At 38.0% G+C, this 21,858-nt stretch overlaps 1 protein-coding gene across 1 annotated transcript; it reads left to right on the top strand.

The window, feature by feature from the left end:
- The first annotated feature begins 1,086 nt into the window (after positions 1 to 1,086).
- ICOS (inducible T cell costimulator) lies at positions 1,087 to 21,533 on the top strand. The gene is made up of 5 exons (XM_007190579.1): positions 1,087 to 1,154; positions 17,182 to 17,520; positions 18,239 to 18,345; positions 19,396 to 19,480; positions 21,493 to 21,533. The coding sequence occupies exons 1-5, from the start codon at positions 1,097 to 1,099 to the stop codon at positions 21,531 to 21,533; spliced, it is 630 nt and encodes a 209-aa protein (XP_007190641.1). The 5' UTR covers positions 1,087 to 1,096.
- The last annotated feature ends 325 nt before the right edge of the window (positions 21,534 to 21,858 follow it).

The following is a 21,858-nucleotide window of genomic DNA, read 5'->3' as shown; positions in this document are numbered from 1 at the left end:
TCTGGAGCTACACACTCCAAATCCAAACACTGCCACTTACTAACTAGGTGACTCGGGCCAGGTAATTTACCACTCTGTGCCTCAGTTTTCCTCATCTGTACAATGGGGAGACTAGCAGTCCCCATTCATAGGATGGTTAAGAGGATTAAATGAATTAATACATGTATAAGACATTATATAAACATATACAAATAATCCACCTACATAAATGTGAAACAATATAAATATAATATTAGCTATATTCACATATTTTATACATATTAAATATAGTATATATTATTCTACACTTAACTTTATGTATGCTTTGCATTAACATGTATTATTTCATGTAAAACATTTATATACATATAAACATAATTATTTTTATTATTATTACTGTTGTTTTTGTCTACTCTATCACCCTGCATGGATAGAGAGACCATGGGTAGGCTCTTCAGCTTTCTTGCTTTCATCTGAGGCTATAGGTGTAGAATCCCTGATTTCTACAGACTCTGCTGTACTATGTAAGGCAAGGTTTAAGTTAGATTAAAACCAACTCTAACACTTGGAAAATTACCATCTACAATGAATGCCATATAAATATTCTTTCTTAGATTCCTGTGTTGCTCTTCTTCCAGTATCATCATTTCAAGTTCTGTTGTAATTTCTTTTATTTCTTGTCCTATTTCAAAGGCTTTCTTTCTCTGGAGCAAATAGCATAAGATAGAAATGTGTCCAAATACATGCTATTTATCATGTGGTTAATTTTAGATCATGTTATCCCCAAAACTATTGATTCAGAGGAATAGGGTGGTTCTGAAAAGAATAGGCATTGTCTCTTTCACTTCTTTTCATGGAACTGAAATGAGGGTAAAGTTTTCCTCTGTCTTCAAAATCCTTAATAATCCATGGATTAAGCTTAACCCCCATGAGCAATAATGCCATATAGCCACTGACATCAATTAAGAGACACCTCCCTGCCTTGATGGTAAGTGTGACACTACATCAACCCCCAAAAAACCCACTTCCTTTCCAGCAAACAGAAAACAGCAGAGGACATGAATTCACTGGCAGCCTTAAACACTGAAGGAGAAAATTGTGTTTGTTTCTGGCAAACATGAAGTCAGATCTTTGGTATTTCTTTCTCTTCTGCTTCCAAGTTGAAGTTCTAGCAGGTAAGTGACCTACTGAATATTTATTATTGTTATAATTCAAGTGAACATTAAGAAAAATCAATTGGAAAAGGTTTTTGTTTGTTTGTTTGTTTTCAGAAAGTAAGAACGATTACAGAAGAGCCCAAGTCCATGGCTAAGGGTGTTTATGTCACTGTTTTAAGATGAAGAAAAATGTCTCATCGGATTATTAAAACTTTAAATTACCTGCTTGAAGTTACTTTTTAGTGAATAAAGTAGAAGAATGGCTTACTGTTCTCAGAGAAAGATGAAAGACAAAATGACTTGTGTCAAGAGAATGAAAATTAAGTAGTCCTGGCATTTGGGCTGGGGATTCTTTCTGAAGGAGAAAATAAGATGGAAGGGCTTTGAAAAGAAGGATTTTGATTTTAATCTTATCTGGGTGGTCTTTTGTCAGAAACGCCCTGGCTGCCACAGAGTTTTTTCGACACTAATGTCAAGGTCCTTCTAAAAGGCTAAGGAGTAGTGGATGATGTAAAAACACTCCCTAGCCTCTGTAGACATTAAAAAAATCATTCTGAAGTCCTCAATTCTTTCTCTTACATGGTATATATCACACTCTACTTGAATACTTTAGATAATGTTACCTACAATGAAATTAATATGTACTTCTGCTGCTTCTTACTTGGTACATTTTCTATTATTTTTGTTTCATCTTTAAGTCTGAGCCTCATGTTTTTGAGGCTGAGAAAAAGCAAAGTGAAATTATATTACATTGGGAAGCTCTACTGACAGTAAAAGTGCAGACAGAACTTTTAGTAGGTATAACTTTATTTTGAAATAAGTTTTGCTGTGGTACCAAAAATAGACTTTATTTTTCTCTCCAAAGAATTAAAAAACAAAAGTGTATTGGTCAAATATTTGATCTTGTGGTGGCTCCAATGCTCTTAAATAAAGAGGAAAAAGGAATGAGGAATTAGAGTCTACTTAAGGTCCCAAGGGCAGTTTGGGGCCACTTGCTTGTTTAACTATGGCTTTTATACAACCCAATGAAATCCTTTAGCTGCATGAGCAACAAAGGAATAGCTTTGGAATTGATATTCATTCATTCATTCACTCATCCATTCATTCAGCACCAAGCACTTGCCGTGCAGGAGGTACTGTGCCAGCTGTTGTGTGTACAATGATGAGCAAAATCAGGTCAGCCCCTGCTCTCATGAAGCTAACTGAATGGCTGGGAGAGAGACACTAATCAAATAATCCCATGAATGAATGACAATTACAGGCAAAACTCAGTCCTATCAGAGGATGTAACAAAGAAACCTGCATAGACTGGTGGGTGTGGAGGTGCGGTTGGGGGGTGGGTTCATCCAAGTCTTTCTTGTGGAGGTGGCACTTGAGCTGAGCCTTGGAGGACAAATAGGAATAAATGGGGAGAATGGTGGGATGGTGGGTGAGAACATTCCATATCATGAAAAGAGTAAGTGCAAAGGACCTGTGGCAGGAAGGAATGAAGTAAGTCAGGAAGCTGGAAGAAAGTGGATGTGCCTGAGTACAGAGAGGAAAGGGGTTGGAGATGGTGCAAGATAAGGCAGGAAAGGAAAGCAGAGACCAGACCATTCAGACCATATGCACCATGTGAAGGATTGTGGATTTTCTTCCAAGAACATTGGTTCAAGTCATTGAAGGGTTTGTACTGCTAAAAAGCATCCAATATGCCAAACCCATTTAGGCACTTATGGTGGTGATATTATGCTCAGGAGATTTGAATTAGCAATGGTGTTACCACTGTGGAAGGATCGATCCAGCCTAGGTGGAATTATTTCTAGTTGGCAAATTAAGCTGATGAATAAATTGTACTTCTGGAATGATATTTATCTTGGAAAACCAACGTTCCCCCTCATCAACAGAAAACCATGCCATGTGCAAGCTGTTATCCTATTTGACAGGTGGCAAAATTGGGGCACAAATGGCTAGATGGAGATAGTAAACTGCTGAACAATCTTCATATTCAAAATATCACCACAATGCATGTATCCAGCAACTACCATTTTAAAGGCTCTAAATGCAAAGTAAAGAACCAAACTGAAGTCAACTAAGCTCTTGCAGATCCTTTCCTTTGGCATATTTTTAATCCTCCCAACTATGTAGGCTTTCTCATCCCATGAAGAGGTAGGCATTCTTACTTTCAGTTAATCTTTGAAGAATCTCAGACCAGGAAAGGCTAAGTGTTTGGTTACCTAGTAATTAGTGGCAGAACCAAGATTAGAATTCAAATATGTCTGATTCCAGTATCCACATTCTTTCCACACCATGTTGAAGTAGTGGAGATATAATATGAATCTCAAAGGAGAGAAATTCTCATCAGTTTTGTTATTTGGTTGGTGAGTTAAGAGGAAAGAAATCTTGGTGATTCTCAGTCTTCTATTGATCTCAGTGTAAAACTTAACAAAGTCGTCTTCTTTTAGTGATTCTGGAAGAATAGGAGGCTCTTAATCGTAAAAGGATCTGAGAAAAATGGGACCCTCTGTCTGCATTTAGAAGACACTCTTTCTAGACATTATGGGCAATGGAGACCACGCCCATCCAGATATCAGAGATATCTGGATTCTATACTGTAGATTTTAGGAGAACTTATCTGATGTTTTGGACTTAAAATGGGGGTTATTCAGCTGCATTTTTTTTTTTTTAAATTTTATTTATTTATTTATTTATTTATTTATTTATTTATTTATTTATTTTTGGCTGTGCTGGGTCTTCGGTTCGTGCGAGGGCTTTCTCTAGTTGCGGCAAGTGGGGGCCACTCTTCATCGCGGTGCGCGGGGACCGCTCTTCATCGCGGTGCGCGGGCCTTTCACTATCACGGCCCCTCCCGTTGCGGGGCACAGGCTCCAGACGCGCAGGCTCAGCAGCTGTGGCTCACGGGCCCAGCTGCTCCGTGGCATGTGGGATCTTCCCAGACCAGGGCTCGAACCCGTGTCTCCTGCATTAGCAGGCAGATTCTCAACCACTGCGCCACCAGGGAAGCCCCTGCATTTTTTTTAAAATTTATTTATTTATGGCTGTGTTGGGTCTTCGTTTCTGTGCGAGGGCTTTCTCTAGTTGCGGCAAGTGGGGGCCACTCTTCATCACAGTGCGCGGGCCTCTCACTATTGCGGCCTCTCTTGTTGCGGAGCACAGGCTCCAGACGCGCAGGCTCAGTAGTTGTGGCTCACGGGCCTAGTTGCTCCGCGGCATGTGGGATCTTCCCAGAGCAGGGCTTGAACCCGTGTCCCCTGCATTGGCAGGCAGATTCTCAACCACTGCACCACCAGGGAAGCCCTATTTTTGTTGGTAGAAGGAAGTTTCTTTTAACTCCCCTCTTTCCCTCTGTAATTTGGAAGGTTGACTACACGTCCTAGTTGACTAATTCATTATCATGTTCAGAGCAGCTTAATTGAATATCTATTTATTATTGTAGTAAAGAAAATAATGACAGTAGCCTTGCTTGACGTGTTTACCCCACCTCCCATCCCCCGCAGTGACGTGAGAACTTTGGAATGTTCTCTTTTCACTCTCTTGCTTTCCGCTTAGTGAACCCCTGCCCCATACATGGGTTTTGTTGAAATAACTGAAAACTTGTAGTTGCAGATCATTGCTAAGTTTCCTCTGACAGTATTTCTCTTCTGGTTCAAGAATTCTTTACACTCACGTCACCTTTTCCCAGCGGCAGCATCATTCTTGCCATCTGCTCCTGTCCTGTCATCCTTGTTCCGATCCAATGATCAGAAGACTTCCATTATTTTCTTCAGATACCTCAAACTCTGAATTCCAGCATGGGTAAAGATGTCTTCCTTTACTCTGATGGGTGACTAATCTCTTTTCTGGGAGTAGGATTCCTGGACTGCACTCTTTTATAGTCTCTGGATATTCATTCACTGTATGCTGGCTTCTAGGGTTGCAGGTGAGTAGTTCCATGTTAGTCTGCGTCTCATTACTTTGCAAGTAGATTAAAAAGTATCTCTAGAATCTTGTTATTCATTTCAATAATGGAATTCAGGAATTCCACTAGGATATGCCTAATTCTGTGAGTGTTTTCATTAACATTGCTTGGGACTGAGTGAGCCTTTTCAATCTGCAGACTTCAGGTTTTTTGGGGTTTTTTAAATTTCGGGGATATTTTCTCCCAGTAGTTGTTTAGTCATATCTTTTTCTTTGTCTTTTTTCCTTCTTTTTAGACATGCCTATTATTTTCATGTAAGATCTCGAGATCCTTGTTTTATCATCATTAGTGAGCAAAATGAATTTCATAACTTGCTATGGCTGTTAACAACTCCCTCAGATGAAACGGAATATTATAGTTCTTAAATTGCTAGCAGCATATTCCCATTTCTTGGTAGAAACAAAATGTAGGTGTGTAGGGAGGACCTCAATTCTCATCTGAGCTTTGCTCACTGTGTATCCATAGACTTGTTTGACGTAAAAAAAAAATTGGCCTCAGTAGTCACAGTTGTAAACCGAGCAAAACCCACAGTTCATGCTGTCTCCCTATCCTAAGAATATAAATTTTATACATAAAAAGATGTACTGGGCTTTGCAAATTCAAAGCCCAGTATATATATACACATATATATACATATATATACACATACATATATACATATGTATGTGTATATATACACATACACACACACATATATATACCAATTATTTGTAGCCTTCAATACCCAAAGAAAAGACCACGTTTACTCCATAAATGGCATCTCTGTGTTACTGCTCTTCTAATAAATTGAGTCTATTAAATGACACGTTTTCGTCATTCTAAGTAAAATAAGAATGTGGCGTTCAATACCTTTTGAGGAAAATTCAGAATTATACTTTGGAAAGTGGAACTTAAATATGTAGAAAACATGTAACACAAATGAAAGCTGTTGGTCAACAAGCAATTTTTTTCCATTAGTTTGGCCTGTATGGTCGATTGAAACAGACTGAGATTTGCGAGTTTAAAGAGAGAGTCAGAAATTGGGATATGAATCTCCTCTGACTCTCGTATAACATACCGATGGCTGCATCTACTTTGCATGAGGAAAAGCTAAGAAGAAGCAGTTTGTCTTTAAAGGAAGGTGATGGACTCAAGAATTTTGGGCTCAAGAATTTTGAGTCAGTCAACCACTAGTTCTGATAGTCTTTTGTTTTTCTGAGTGTGCTGCCATAGACATGGCACTTCCAACAAGCAACAAAGAATCACTTAAATGGAACTTTTTTGAATATGAGAAATCAAACTTTTATAGCCAACATTTATACTCTCCTAGGGCTTAGCATGAAAAAAAATTCATTCATGAAAAAAACAAGAAACAAAACCTCTACTGCCCTCACAATTCAAGTTCTGCTCATTTTGTACTATCTAAGACTGAAGCAAAATCTCCTAGTAGTTCCTGTTTGCTCTTAATTATAATAGAGTTTCTTGTAGATGTGAATACATCTTTTTACATTTCTACAGGCAGATAAGTTACAGAATACTCATCAAGAATTTAGATCCCATCAGAGCAAGGACCCAGACTTTGTTGCAGGTTTAAGTACACAGGGCAGTTCAACACACAATGATCCATGAATGAGGCTGTCTAGGGAAACAGGTATGTTAAAGAATGTATTTTCACATCAAATAAATAATTTTATATATGTTTTTTGGTGCATAATAACCTTTTCAGTCGTAGAATACATATGTGGCACCAATGTAAATACTACTTTAAGTATTTGGGACAATTACACACCCAATACATCTTGAAGGAAAAGAAATACTTGAAAATAACTTCCAAATCTAGCTTAATGTTAAAAGCTTCTTTTTTGTTTTCTTCTCTTTTCTTAGCAAGTCTCTTTAGCTTCTGTGCTTCAGCTTCTATAAAATTAAGGGGTTGGACTAGATTATTGGACTAAGCAGCTCCTTAGAAATGTGGACCCTGATCTCAAATTGTCTAGATTCAAATCATGGCTCCACCACATTTTGCCTCTATGACCTGGGGCCAGTTACTCAAGCCTCAGTTTCCTCATCTGTAAAATAGGAATAAAAATAGAAAATCTGATGTCAAATGTTGTTATGAACATCAAATGATATATTGCATGTAATGAATTTGAAACCTTAATACATGGGAAACATGCAATGCTTGTAAGTTGCAATTATTATTATTATTTGGAAGTTTTTGAAAGCTTAGATGTTTATATAACTCCAGAACTATTGGGCTTCAGACAATTGGTTGGGCATCATTCAGTGTGAGACTTTGCCTTTGGACTTGGAAACAAGCATTCTCCATTATCCAGTAGATTGGATCCCCTGCTCTGTTTTTCTTGCTCACCTCCTCACCTCATTGCAGGACATTTACCAGCCATGCTCAGCTTCCATATTCTTCTATTCATTCATTCATTTATTATTATTGAGCATCTAATGTATTCCAGGTCCTAGGATTATTTAAGTGACCATGATACAGTCCTTATCCTTGTGAAGTTTATGTTTAAATGAGGAAGACGGACAAAAATAATCATGATCTAAGCTTATACACATTATAAATATATTGGTATAAACAAGGCTTTATTGAAATCATTGAGATAGGAGTCTTTGTCTGGGGGTCTCAGGGACAAAGCGGTTCTTTAAAGTGGTTCTTAAAGAACGAATGAGGATTTCTAAGCAGATAAAGGGGTAATGGGATATTCTAGTCTATGGGGATAGAAGTGACAATGTGAAAGTAATGGCCAAAAAGTATGGTGTAGCTTGAAGCTATATGGTCCCTGAGATTGTTAAAAGATTTTGTGTCATTCCAAGAAAATTGATTTATTTTTTTACCTCATAAGCAACAAGGTAGTGGATATTTTCAAACTGGGGAGTGAAATGCTTTGTAGAAACACAATTTTGCAAGCAACATGGAGAATGGATTTGGAGGGAGAGACTGCTGTTGAGAAGGCCAGTCAAGAAGATGCTTCCACAGATGAAGGAAGATGTGAAAAAGTCCTAGTTTGGCAATGGGAATGGGGAAAAACCATCCATGAGCTAGAGTCAACTGGACTTGGTGACCAATTGGATCAGGACAGTCGGAGAGAGGGAGTAATGAGGAAGACTCTGAGGTCCTGATGCCTTAAAGGACAGGACTTGGGCTTGGTGAGTGGATGCTGAGCTCAGTTTGGAAATGTTACTCTTGATATGTCAGGGGACACATCCAGATAGAGACGTTGAAAGGAAACTGGAAATAAGGAACTAAGCCAAGGGGAGGAGTGGGCTGGAGATGAAGGTGTGGGTTACTGGAGTAGAGAGTAGAGTTTATTCTAATTACTTTGTAAATATTGCTACGAAGTTTTATAACACCTTTGGGATTTTTCCATTTTCACAAAGAAAATCAGTTTTTACGAGGAGAAAATCAATCTTTCATTAAAAAAATTATGCATTTTAGAGCATCAAAGGTTGTTTTACCCCCTCTACAGAGTTCCTTGGAGAATAGAAAATTCACACATTGTGTGTGTGTGTGTGTGTCAGCGTGCGTGTGCACGTGCAGGTGCGCTCATAGTCTTTTGCCTTTTTAACTTTCTCCTTACTTTTTTTCTTCATTTTTTTTGACTTCCTTTTCTGCAAATGTTAAGACTTGGGATTGGGCTTATTTTGCCTACCCTTGCTACCAATTTCAATCACTACTTTAGATTATGGATGCCTTTGAATAATAATGTAAATATAGAAATTATGCATATATAAAAATCTGTTAATCAGGATTCCAAAAGTTTTAGCTAGTAGATGCATAAGAAATGACAGTGGATTTATGAGAGGTAAAAAAAAAAGTGGTAGAAAGCATATTTTTTAAATGACAGAATTTCTTAGGAAAAGATCAAATGTAACAAAACCCTAATATAAACATTGCAATTTTTAGAACTTCACTTCTTACGTCACATTCATGTGCTGTGCTAAGCTAAAGCTTATCATTGTTGGATTACAGAAAATATTTTTAATAAGCACTATCAATAATTGCAAACTCAGGAACTCTTATCTTTCGATCACTCAGACCTTTGTGGAGGTTTGTGGTTAGAAGTCTGAGTTAAGGAGAATAAAGTGAAATTGCTGATCCGTCTCATATCCCCTGCACTGTGTGGGTTTTCTAAGTGTTTTTGCTAAAAGATTTTCAACCAGGAATAATACAACTGCTTATAAAGAGTCCTGGCAGGATGGGTTCTATCAAGACAATCTTACACTGAAGAAATGAAATAGTTTAGATGTAAAAGAATCAATTTGTAAATAAACTTCTGAATCATAATGCGATTCTCAGCTGAATGACCCTTTTCTTCAGAGATTTTTTTCTTAATAGCTCCCCAAAAAGAAGATGCAAATGCTTTTATCTTTTAAAAATTTTGAAGATCTAAAGAAATCATCTGATATAAACATTCTGAGTTTACTCTTGAAACATTAGTCTGCTGATATCAACAGTAATGTTATAAAAATCATAGCAGCAGTTAACAGGTTTGAACCTCTATTGGAAAAATTGCACCCTTTAGACATAGTAGTCAATGTGATTAAAGATATAGCACCTATTTTCTAGAGTACTTATAATCTAGGAGCACCAACAAGAAGTAAACAGATATGGTAGCAAAACGAAAATGAAGTCTGAATATTCAGATTTTTAGACTCATCACCAGTATTCAAGAGAACATATTCCTGTTTGTGTTTTTAGCAATGCACTAAATGCTAAATTTTATAGCATGGTGTTTCTATTGCAAATCACTAACATGTTCTGGTTATGAAACATCTGGATGTATTACAACAATCATTGGTTCAGAGGCACCTGTCCTGGACATCCACTGGGCAAATTTAATGATTCTGCACTTTAGAGGATACAAATAATAACCAGGTTGAAACCTGTCTTCCCTTCTATAGACACAAAAGAGCCAAGAGAATAGTCAACCATCTAAACAAGTCTTTATGAACCTGGTAGATATTTATAATAGTTAAAGAACGTGCTTCTTTAAAGCTCAGCCAGATAATATTCATTAGAACCTGACATCCCAGTTGAGGAGGTGTCTTTTGTACTTGATTGTATATTTGCATGTACTTGTCTGCAGAAGAAAGGCAACATGCCGTAGCTAACCCTGGGATCGTGTCCCAGCTATGAGCTATGTAATCCTGGGAAAGACTCAGTTTTCTGGCCCCAGTTTAGCTTGATAAATTTAAGTGTACAATTTAAAATGAAAGGCTTAACTGAATCATTTCTAAGAGCCCTTTTGATTCTTATATTCTATAGTCTATGCTTTATCTCCCCAGATTTATAACATCACTGAGATCTACATATCCATTCATCCATCCATCCATCCAATACATATTTAGTGTGACTTACTACTTACCAGGTGCTACTGTAGATACTTGGGATGAATCTGTGAATAAAATCAACAAGGTCCCTCATTTTAAAGCTTATGTTATAGTGGGGTAGCCAGACAGTAAACAAGAAAACGAAGCAGACAGCAACCTCAGGTAATATGCTAGAAAATGACTTGCAGTGTGTTTTGGATTGAGCGGTCAATGGTTGCTGGAGAAGTAAGAAGCAGCCACATGAAAATCAGAGATAACATTCCAGGCAAAGAAACAACAAATTCAAAGCCCTGGGGACCAACTTCTTGTGTTTGAGGCATAGAAAGAAGAACAGTGTGACTGCAGTGTGGTGAGTGGCTGGTATAAAATGGTGTTAGCAAGACAGGGTAGATCACGCAAGTCATGGAAACTAGCATAAGGAGTTAGATTTTCTTTTAAATGAGATGGGAAGGCCCTGGATGCTTTACAAGCAGGGCAAGTATACTATCTGATTATGTATGTAAGAAGATTATTCTGGTTTCCCTGAGGAGAGTGGATGGTGAATGGGCGTGAGTGAGAGCAGAAAGTTAGGAAGCTCTTGTCATCCCAGAGAGAGAGAATGCTGGTTTGGACCAATTGCAGCTTAGATGGAGAAATGGGTAGATTCTACCAGACATAGAACAGAGGTGCAGGAAATTAGACTTTCTTCCTGTAGAAGGATTTCAACAGTGATCCTCTAAGACTCAGTCTATAGTGACCACTTTGTAGTCTATAGTGACCACTTTCATGTGGTTGCCTGCTTCCATTATACTTCCTTTGGTTGCTGCTAGTGGCATTTCAACCTCAGATTGTACCTCAAATCTTTCATCTGCCCAAGAAGTTGTGTGACCTCAGACAAATAATCTAATCTGTCTGGGTCATCAGTTGTCTGTATGTGGAAAAATTGGACTTGCTGTATGATTTGTATGTTTGCTAGGCTTGACTGTGTATGATGCTGGGCAGAAGTTGAATCATGTTACAGGAAACACAAGTGTGAAGGTAGGGGTGTTTACAGGATGTCTGAAACATGTACAGACTGTATACGAGAGCTTATGGGGATTGGAAATGGAGATGGTTATGGTAGGGAGAGTGAGGAACATATCAAAGATAGTGTGAGAGAATATTTTGGAGGATAATTTTATATTAAAAAGCGGTATGTGTGGGCTTCCCTGGTGGCGCAGTGGTTGTGTATCTGCCTGCCAATGCAGGGGACACGGGTTCGAGCCCTGGTCTGGGAAGATCCCACATGCCGCGGAGCAGCTGGGCCCGTAAGCCACAATTACTGAGCCTGCGTGTCTGGAGCCTGTGCTCCGCAACAAGAGAGGCCGCTATAGTGAGAGGCCCGCGCACCGTGATGAAGAGTGGCCCCCGCTTGCCGCAACTAGGGAAAGCCCTCGCGCAGAGACGAGGACCCAACACAGCCATAAATAAATAAATAAATAAATAAATAAATAAATAAATAAACAAACCCAAAAGTTAAAAAAAAAAAAAAAGCGGTATGCGAAGCGAATTTAAGCTTGATATAAGGGAAGAAAGAACAAGAAGAAAGAGATTGATGAGGGGAATAGTCACAATTTTCAACTACTGGTATGACAGGGGAAATGACCAAAGAGATTTGACACCCAATCAAAGCAAACACCGGCTATAAAAAATGGTGCTATCGTACCAGTACTCCTGACTGAATATTAGACTTGGAGATAAGAACATCCAGGGAAGGTGGAGAAAAGATTCTAGCTGCTTCAGCAGTTATAAGGAACTAACGTATTCAGATTTTCCTTAAATCGTCTATCCATTAAATGCTTTAGTCATGATTATAGGAATGATCTCCTTTTGATACTATTTTTCAAATATCATCAAAGGGGCTTCCCTGGTGGCGCAGTGGTGGTCTGCCTGCCAATGCAGGGGACACGGGTTCGAGCCCTGGTCTGGGAGGATCCCACATGCCGCGGAGCAGCTGGGCCCGTGAGGCACAATTAACTGAGCCTGCGCGTCTGGAGCCTGTGCTCCGCAACAAGAGAGGCCACGATAGTGAGAGGCCCGCGCACCACGATCAAGAGTGACCCCCACTTGCCACAACTAGAGAAAGCCCTCGCACAGAAATGAAGACCCAACACAGCCATAAATAAATACATAAATAAATTAATTAATTAAAAAATATATATATCATCAAAGACTAAGGATTTTGTGATTAGGTATTTGAGCATATCTGTTCTACAGGTGCCAAAGTAATTATGAAGCAATTGATTAAATCCCCTATCTGATTCCTTTAGTTGAAAACATTCAAATAGCAGACCAAGAGTTGCCAAATCGTTTTCCAGATGGAAAGTTTAAGCATCGGGTATGTGGACACTTAAGTCAGGCTTCTTGTCACCACATTTAATAATAAAAAGGTGACCTAGGTAGTTTTTAGATTGAAAATGATAAAACAAATAACTAAGAGTGTCCAGTAGAAATGACACTTTGGGATCTCCAGTTACTCCTCTGATGTCAATGGCACTGTCACTCAAGAAAAACTTAGGTAGTTTTCCTCGCCATACCTAAATGTTTTTATGGGCCAGGAAGATTGTCTCATTAATTTTCATTTCTCCTGACTTCATGGAACAGCCCAGTAAGATGCTGGGACAGAGAGAGTATTATGGAAACATGGTTTCTCCTCTGGAGAACCCAACAGCAAACTAGTATCTCTGGTTGTTCATGGTCTCATCTAGATATGCTCTCATCCTCAATCCATAGAGAGTAAGTGTTGGAAAGAACTTTAAGATGTCTTGGTCTCACTTCCTTATTTCACAGCTGAAGAGACTAAAGTCTAGAGAGGTATCCTTGTCACAGAGACTTGCTAATGGCAAAGCCAGAATTTTCCTCTGGTTTCCTTGGGAACCACTGCATTGCACTTCTATCACCCTGCATCGCCAACCATTATATTTCATCTTGCGTTGGGTTATAGGTCATAGTGTGGGCCCAAAAGGAGAAAAAGCTGCTGACAAAATCATCTTCCGAAGTAGAAGACAATGCATCTACATCTGTGTGTGCACAAGGTGGCCGCAGACACTTTTGTTCCAAGATCTCTTTGTGGTTTACACACTGCTATTCTAAAGTCCTTGGGAAATTTGCTCTGAACATTTCTAAAGGAACTGTGAACCAGCTCACTGATTTTATCTTCTGCAATAGACAGTAAAGACATAAGCATCAAAGCAATAGTAGTGCAACATAATTTACTTTCAGACAAATAAGTCCCCATGCAAATCATCTTTCACTTTAATCTAATGTAGGTTGCACCTATTCTCATGTGATGAGTTTTTCCCCTTTGCCTTTTGCTTACATTTACCTTCAGTTCTTTAAATGAAACAAGCATTGTTTTTCTTCTTTATACTTGAAAACTATTTTATTCTAGAGCAAAACATCTATTCACAAAAGTGAAAAAATATAAATGTACAATTTAACGAATAGTTACAAAACATACTACCTTACTCCTACAATTATCACAGGTCAAGAGGTAAAACATTGTCAGCCCACAGAAGTCTCTCCACCCTTTGTTTTCCTTCCTGATTCCAATTCCTCTTCCCCTTTATACAGAAGCATCATACTGAATTTTGAGATATTCATTTGGTTTATATATTCTGTTTCTATTCTTTCAGTCATTATGCAAGAAATCACAACATGCATACTTCATTTATCAAAGTCTCAAGTTGCATACACCGTTTCTAGCCTCCTAGACAATGTGTTTTTGGTTGACAGTTTCTTTCAGTACTCTAAAGATATAAGATGTAATTCCACTGTATCATGACTTTTACTGTTGATGTTGAGATACCACCTGTCTGTCTAACAGTTGCTTCTTAGAAGGTAGTCAGTCTCTTTTCCCTGGCTGTTTTTAGGGTTTTTATTATGATTTGTCTAGATGTGCATATTTAAAAAAAATCTACTTGTGATTTGTTAGGTTTCTTGAACCTGTGGATTTTGATTGCATTCTGAATTGTTTTTCTAGCCGAATTTTCCAGTTCAACAACTCTCTTTAACCATCTAATAGGCTCTTAACATATCTGCTGAGTTTCTAATCTCAATGTGGTTTTTTTGCCAATTCTAGTTGGTTCTTTTTCAAATTAGTTGACTTTTTTTCTTTGTTTCCTGTGATCTATAGATATTATTACAAGTTTGTCTTTTATTTCCTTAAACACAGAAGGCTCAATTGCTTTACTCTGGGGATCTGATAATTTAAATATATAATTGTGTATTTGGTTTTGGAGTCTGTTGTTTCTGTTGTTGTCTTGTTTCCTTGCATGTCTGATTATTTTTTATGGTATGCTTGTCATTATAATTATTATTTGTAGATATGAGTTGAAGCCTAGGATGTAAACCTTTTCTTTCTGTAATAGTTTGCATTTTTACTTTTAAAAGCTTAGGGGTAATAATAATCCAAAATCACCTTAGACAAAGTTCAATTATTGAGATTTTCTGGACCACTGAAGTGATTTGAAGGTGGGCTATAATCTGCATGAAGGCTGGTTTATTTCTGGTTTAACCTGTATTCCAAGGCTGTAGCCCTTTGGGATTTTGAGGAGCTTATTGAGGAGAATGTCTTTTACTAGATTTCTCGCTTTCAGACTCTGGGAGTTGAGACTTGAAAGCAGAAGTTTGAATCTGGGAGAGCAGCACATGCTCTCGAAGTAAAAGCAACTTCTAACCTTCGCTTATCTCTCTGGATTCTGGTTCTTCAAGTTTAATCTAGTAATTTCTTCTTTTTTTCAGCTCTTTAATCCTTTACATTAATATTTTTAGACATTTCATTCAGCGTGTTTGGTTGTTTTGGTGTGGGAATTAGTTTGAATAATCTGGACTGCCATACTGAAAACTAGAACGCTTGTGTATATTTTCACAATCAAATCCCCAAGTTGAAAATCTATTCCCTAGCAATATGAGAGATATAAATGAAAGCCTACAGGTATTAAGAAAAATAAGTAGCTATGGTGAATTTTAAATAAAATGAACGCACTGGTGTAAACAAAACTGTGACAAGTGAAGCCAGGAGGGTAATGCTAGTCCTGTTATAAAGTGGAACAGTTCTTTCCGAAAGCAACATGGCGGTACCGAGTGTTTTCAGAGTCTTTAAATATTTTGCCCACATGTCAAAATATTTACATAAAATCAAAATGCTGAAAATAACCCCAACAGTCAACATTAGTAGAATGCTTTAACAAATTATGATAGAGTAACATTATGCCCTTTTATATAGCCATTAAAAAGGATAAGTATGATGACTATGTAAAAAATGGAATGTTTATGATATAACATTAACTGCCAATAGAAGAACAAAAGGAATAGGTTTGCTATATAAAATAAGTATATGTCTGGAAGATAGAGAGCAAAAATGCAGAAATAGTATTTCTATTTCACTGGAAAAGGAGGAGTAGGTAATTTTTTTCCTTAAAAATTCTTTGTACTTGTTACATAGTTTTCTCAAGAATAAAAACAGGGATTTTGGGCTTCCCTGGTGGCGCAGTGGTTAAGAATCTGCCTGCCAATGCAGGGGACACGGGTTCGAGCCCTGGTCTGGGAAGATCCCACGTGCCGCGGAGCGACTAAGCCCGTGAGCCACAACTACTGAGCCTGCGCGTCTGGAGCCTGTGCTCAGCAACGGGAGAGGCCGTGACGGTGAGAGGCTCGCGCACCGCGATGAATAGTGGCCCCCGCTCGCCACAAACTGGAGAAAGCCCTCGCACAGAAACGAAGACCCAACACAGACAAAAATAAATATAAATAAATAAATTAATTTAAAAAAAAAACCAAAAAAAACCCCCCAGGGATTTCAAAATTTAAGCTAAAAACTGTCATGCTAATAATTTTTCCCAATTTCAGCATGAAACTTTGTCATATTAAAAAAAGAAGACGAAAAAAGGAAGGGAAAGAGTTGTTTGAACTTATAACTGAATAACTCAGAATCTGCAACCAGGCCAAATCCATTTCAGTTTCCTTCTTCTGTGATCCCCATGTAGCTTGCAAAAACAACCTTGGTTTCCTATAAGCTAAAATTTATTTTAAAAAATGAAAAAGTAAACAAAACTCTGGGTCTTTACCTTTATCATCAGACTTTGATTCAGTTCTCAATGGTTGAGGTTCAGAGAAGACATGTTTCTATCATTTGAAAATGATTCATCTGTTCTTTCACTCTCTAGCGGGAGGGTATAGTGTAAATATATACTCTTATATAACCATTCATTTTTAGTTTAAGCTGTTTTGTGCTTTAAAAAGTTTTTTTCCTAAACTATGTCTATCCCCAAATCTCTCATTGTTTGACTAAAGTGCTAATCCTCCTTCAAGTTCAATTTTCAAAGTCACTTTCTCCAAGTGGCATTATCTGATTCTCCAGTCAAAATGTGACCCCATCTACCTTTACTTGACTCCATTCCTAGCATGAATTATGGTGCATGACTTCATATTTATCTATCATCTGTCTCCAGTATGAAATCTGCCCAAAGGCAGGAACTATTTCTCTTTGATTCATACTATGTAAATATGTTATTTAATATATTACATATTATATATTCATATATGATAAACAAGTCTCTGGTTAGGTTTTTTCCCAAGACACAGTTTTACCTTCATGTTCTATTTTTTGGTTGTGAAGTTCCTGCATTTTGTTGCAATAAAGGTGACTTTATGAAGAGAAGAGATGACTTTTGTGCTCAAATATAATGATTAGGTCAACAGAATCATAAAATGTCACTTTTTTTTTTTTTTTTTATCCAGGAGAATTCAATGCTTCTGCCACATCTGAGATGTTTATATTTCACAATGGAGGTGTACAAATTTTATGCAAATACCCTGATACTGTCCAACAATTTAAAATGCAGTTGTTGAAAGGGAATAATATACTCTGTGATCTCATTAAAACAAAGGGAAGTGGAGACACGGTGTCCATCACGAATCTGAACGTCTGTCAATTTCAGTTATCCAATAACAGTGTCTCTTTTTTTCTGTATAACTTGGACAGTTCTCATGCCAGCTATTACATCTGCAAACTATCAATTTTTGATCCTCCTCCTTTTCAAGTAGATATTCTAAGCAAAGAATATTTGAATATTTACGGTAAGACATTGTTTTAATCTTCTAGACTTAAGAGTACATAGACATTTGAACAGTTTTTCTCACTAATGAAAACAGTTAAACAAATAAGTATCTCTTGTGTTGGAGTTCATTTCGGTGCAATTGATGGCAATAATTTATGATGAAATATAACAATACAAGGATGTTTATTAATAATAAAAATAATTATATTAATCAGCAATATGAAATTTAATCATATAGACTGCTGAGTTAGAAATAGGTTATGTTGTCTCTAAAACACACATGCCATTGAAAATCAGGACAAAAATTAGGAGAAATATCCAAACCCATGGCTTAATGGCTGTTGCTTCTATTCACCTAAAGTTTAAGGTTTGGGTTTTGTGCTGGGAATTGTGGAATTAAGTGAGATGATTGAAAACAATAGTTTTATACCTTTACTTTTCCTACTTATTCTTTTGCAAAAACATAGACAGCGAAGTCTTTTCTATTAACCACATTTATAGAAATATACGTGCATAGAGTCTTCGGTTTTAGTTTCTGGATCCTTGCTATCATACTGAGATGATGTTATTTATTTACTGTTTACTGGATTTCATGATTGTAATGAAGGCAAGCTTTATGGCAAGCTGTTTAATTTAAACAGCTTTTTTAAATTTGTTAAGTGAACTTGTGATTCAGCACTGAAAGAGGAGATTTGATTCTGAGAGTTTTTCCTTACCTTAATTTTTTTCCAACCCAGAATCACAGCTTTGTTGCCAGCTGAAGTTCTGGTTACCCATAGGATGTGCGGCTTTTGTTGTAGCGTGCATTTTTGGATGTGTCCTTACATGTTGGCTTACAAAAAAGGTGAGCAACGTTGATCTTTTCTTGCACTGGCTTTACTGAGGAATACGAGCAGTTATTTACTCATCAAAGTAAGTATTACTCTTGCCAGAGTAATTTGATCAACAGGTAGATGATTTCCTTTCCTCAAGATATGCCTACTAATTAAACTACTAACTTGGAACAGAAGCTTATTTACTTTATAGCCGCTTCATTCCAAAAGGAATTCAGTGGCTTACAAAGAGCTATGTCATTATTATTATTCAAAAAAGATAAGGAAATTGGGGCCACGGAAAGACAAAAAGGCAGGAGGAGGGTTATAAGATAAAAATAGATGCTTCCGACTTTTAAAAACTATTACATGTGGGCTGCAAATTTGATTCTAAGTTTCCAAAGTCAGGGCAGATGAAACAATGAGTTATACATTTTCCTCAACCAGTCAATTAAAAAACAGTCAGTGAGAAAGTCTCGTAGGGCACCATCAGTAGTTGAGAAGGAAATCGCCAGCTTCTTTACATGGTAAGTTATTAGGACTCCTTGCTTTTAAAGAAACCCACTGAAAAGCTAGGCAGAAAGATGAAAGAATAACAACAACGATAACAACAAAAATCTCTCTGTGCCGGGGGATATTCTTTTTAGTGCATCACAAAACGGGTTCTCAATCAAAGAACCTATACCATTTTGCATATTATGCAAGGGTGTTAGCGTCCTCAGGTATATCCCAGTGTGATTGTTGGCCATACAGTGAGTATATCCGTGTCAGAAGGGAATTTGAAAGGAGAGATAAAGAAGGAAGAGAGGAAGATAAGCCCCGTGGTCTAAGTCTACTGGGGAAGGAACAGTAAAGGCATAAATGAGAAAAGACATTGAGCAGAAACAGTTTTTATTTAAAGCCTTTTTCATATTGTTCTCCTACTTAGCCTAAAGTCAGGAGCCTAAGTCACATTATCACACTTTGTCATATACTGCTTCAACAACGAATAGAAAACAGTAACAAACACACAAACACATCCCCCACAGGAATGGAGGTGGGGAAGAGCAGATGACAAATCACGTTTCTGACTTTTCTTGCAGAAGTGTCCTTCCAGTGTGCATGACCCTAATAGTGAATACATGTTCATGGCAGCAGTGAACACTGCTAAAAAGCCTGGACCCACAGGTACAGTGACACGAGGGGGCTTGGGAAGGGAAGAGCGTTTTTTACATGAAGCCTAGAATTTTAATTTTTTATTTTAAAGGAAGGGAAAATGTCTCTAAGACTGAATTTTAGTATTTTCTGTAAAAAGCCACATTTTCATTTTAACTGAATTGATGCTCTCTCCAGTTCATTGAAAACAACATGTTTGTAAACCACTATTAAAAATAAACGAAAAGTTCATAAACCCCTATGGTATCAAGGCAATCTTCCAATCGATATTTTAAAAATTGGGGTTATTCTAAGTCTTCCTTGTTAAAAAGTTCATTAAGTCATACGATGAGATTTATTGAATATCAATTTAGTGTAAATTACTGAGTGAGGCACTGTGGGAGATACACAGATATGAAGGTTTTCAACTGAGATTTGGAAGAAAGATCTGGGCTGGTGTTCCCAAGGGGAAGAAGGAGAAATTGGTGAAGATATTGTTATTTCAACGTAAAAAATGTGCATGGTTAGAGAAATTGGTTGGCTGCGGAAGTCAGTTAGGTGAGACTGACCTTTTTCATTCAGAGTGAGTGTTTCATTCAGAGTGAGTGTTGCAGTGTTCTTAAGTTGAGGACCATCCCAGAAAGTCTGAAATATCCATTCTTGTAAATCTTATGCCTTTGAGGTTGCAGTGATGGAAGGTGTATAATGAGACAGAAGCCACTGCATTTCTGCCACCACTCAGTGGTAAAGGACTTGTATAAAAGGGATGCACAAAACACCTGTAATCATGGAATTAAAGCATGGGAAGGGGCTAAATCGCCTTTAGTCCTCATTTTTTTTAGATGAAAGAAGTTGATGTTTCTTCTGGTGTTCAGTGATTCTTTGGTTCTCCAGAGAGTTGATACCATAGCTTTGACACTAGCAAAGAGCTTGTGTTTCATTATTTTGCTATTGGAAAAAAAAATCTTTTCTCTCAATCTCTGTGCTTGTAATAATGTGTCTATCTTAATTTGGGTCCCTGAAAGCAGACCCTGAGACAGACACTTGGGTGCAAGTAGTTTATTTGGAAGGAAGAAGGGGTGAGGGAACAGGGAGAGGGAGACAGGAAAGGCAGAAAAGCAGATGAAGGTTGCATTACTAAGATCTCAGCTAGAGGCCACAGGACTTCTGAGAAGTATACAAATGTCTCCCAGAATTGTTCTCCTGAAGGATGGCAAATGGGGCATTTATCCATTGGCTCCCATCCCCACTGGCTTGGGGTTGCCTGCAGGATGCATTAATCTCCCTTGTTCCTGAGCCGTGCTCTGTGCATGCCATGAGGCTGCTCTTAAGCGTTCAGAGAAAGCCCTGAGGCAGAAAAGCAGAGAAATGCAGGGTGGGGCTATTTTGCTAGAATAGTCAGCATGCTCAGAAGTGGTGCAGCTGAAATCAGAGGGGGTAGTTTCATGCCCCATCTACCAAGCCTAGCATATATCTTGCAATTGCATGTAAACAAATAGTAACTGAAAATGGCCAGAGTGTAAGCTTCTTGAGGGTAGGCAGGGTCTTTCTTCTGTATTCCGACAGCATTACACATATACAATTCCAGGCAGAGCATGACTCAGCACCACTGTCAAATATTTGTTATTATACGAATAACACCGTGCTGAGTAATGTGTATTGGGTAGAGGGAGAGAAGACCTAAGACAGTCCTTGTCTTCATTTTATAATGTCACTGGGAGAGGTAATATGTTTGCATGGAGGGTGGAGTCATGTGATAGTGTTAAAAGTACTCAATTAATTGCAAAGTAGTAGAGTTCAGACAAAGTTTGCAATAGTAGCCAAGAGTGGGCTGGGTAAAACTCCATGGAAAACGTGGAATTGGTGCTCAGTCTTGAAGCATAAAGAAGAGTTTGGAAGGGGTATGTGTTTGCTTGTGTTTGTGTGTGCGTGTGTGTGTGTGTGTATGTGTGTGTTTACAAGAGGCAGAGGAAAGGGGAAGCCTTGCTAAAGGGGATTGGCACATGGAGAGCTTTTAAAGAACTTATGCTAAATTTTTGTTACAGATGTGACCCGTAATTTGGAACTCTCTGGCAACCAGGCATGAGCCACACTGGCCAGTTCCCTCCAACTTGAAGAGCAAGATTCTCTGTTTCCTGGACCACAGAGAGTCTGACTTGATTTGACTACATACATCTTTTGCTGATGTTTTGTTCAGTCTGGACCAGTGACTATATCAGTCAATAGGGATTTTAACAGACTGCCTTAGTACTGTAGAGTTCTCTCAAAACAAATACCCTCTCGCAACTAGCTTTATAGAAAGCCCAGCTTGTGTGTGCTCAACAAACAGACCTCACTGGGATGGAAACACTGTCTTCAGATCTGCTTCTAAGCAATGCATCAGCCAGGAAAACAAACACATCTATAAAAAT

Source organism: Balaenoptera acutorostrata, chromosome 8, assembly GCF_949987535.1.
Source record: "Balaenoptera acutorostrata chromosome 8, mBalAcu1.1, whole genome shotgun sequence".
NCBI lineage: Eukaryota > Metazoa > Chordata > Mammalia > Artiodactyla > Balaenopteridae > Balaenoptera > Balaenoptera acutorostrata.
Note: the sequence above shows the minus strand (reverse complement) of the source record. Positions and strands in the feature narration are given on the sequence as shown.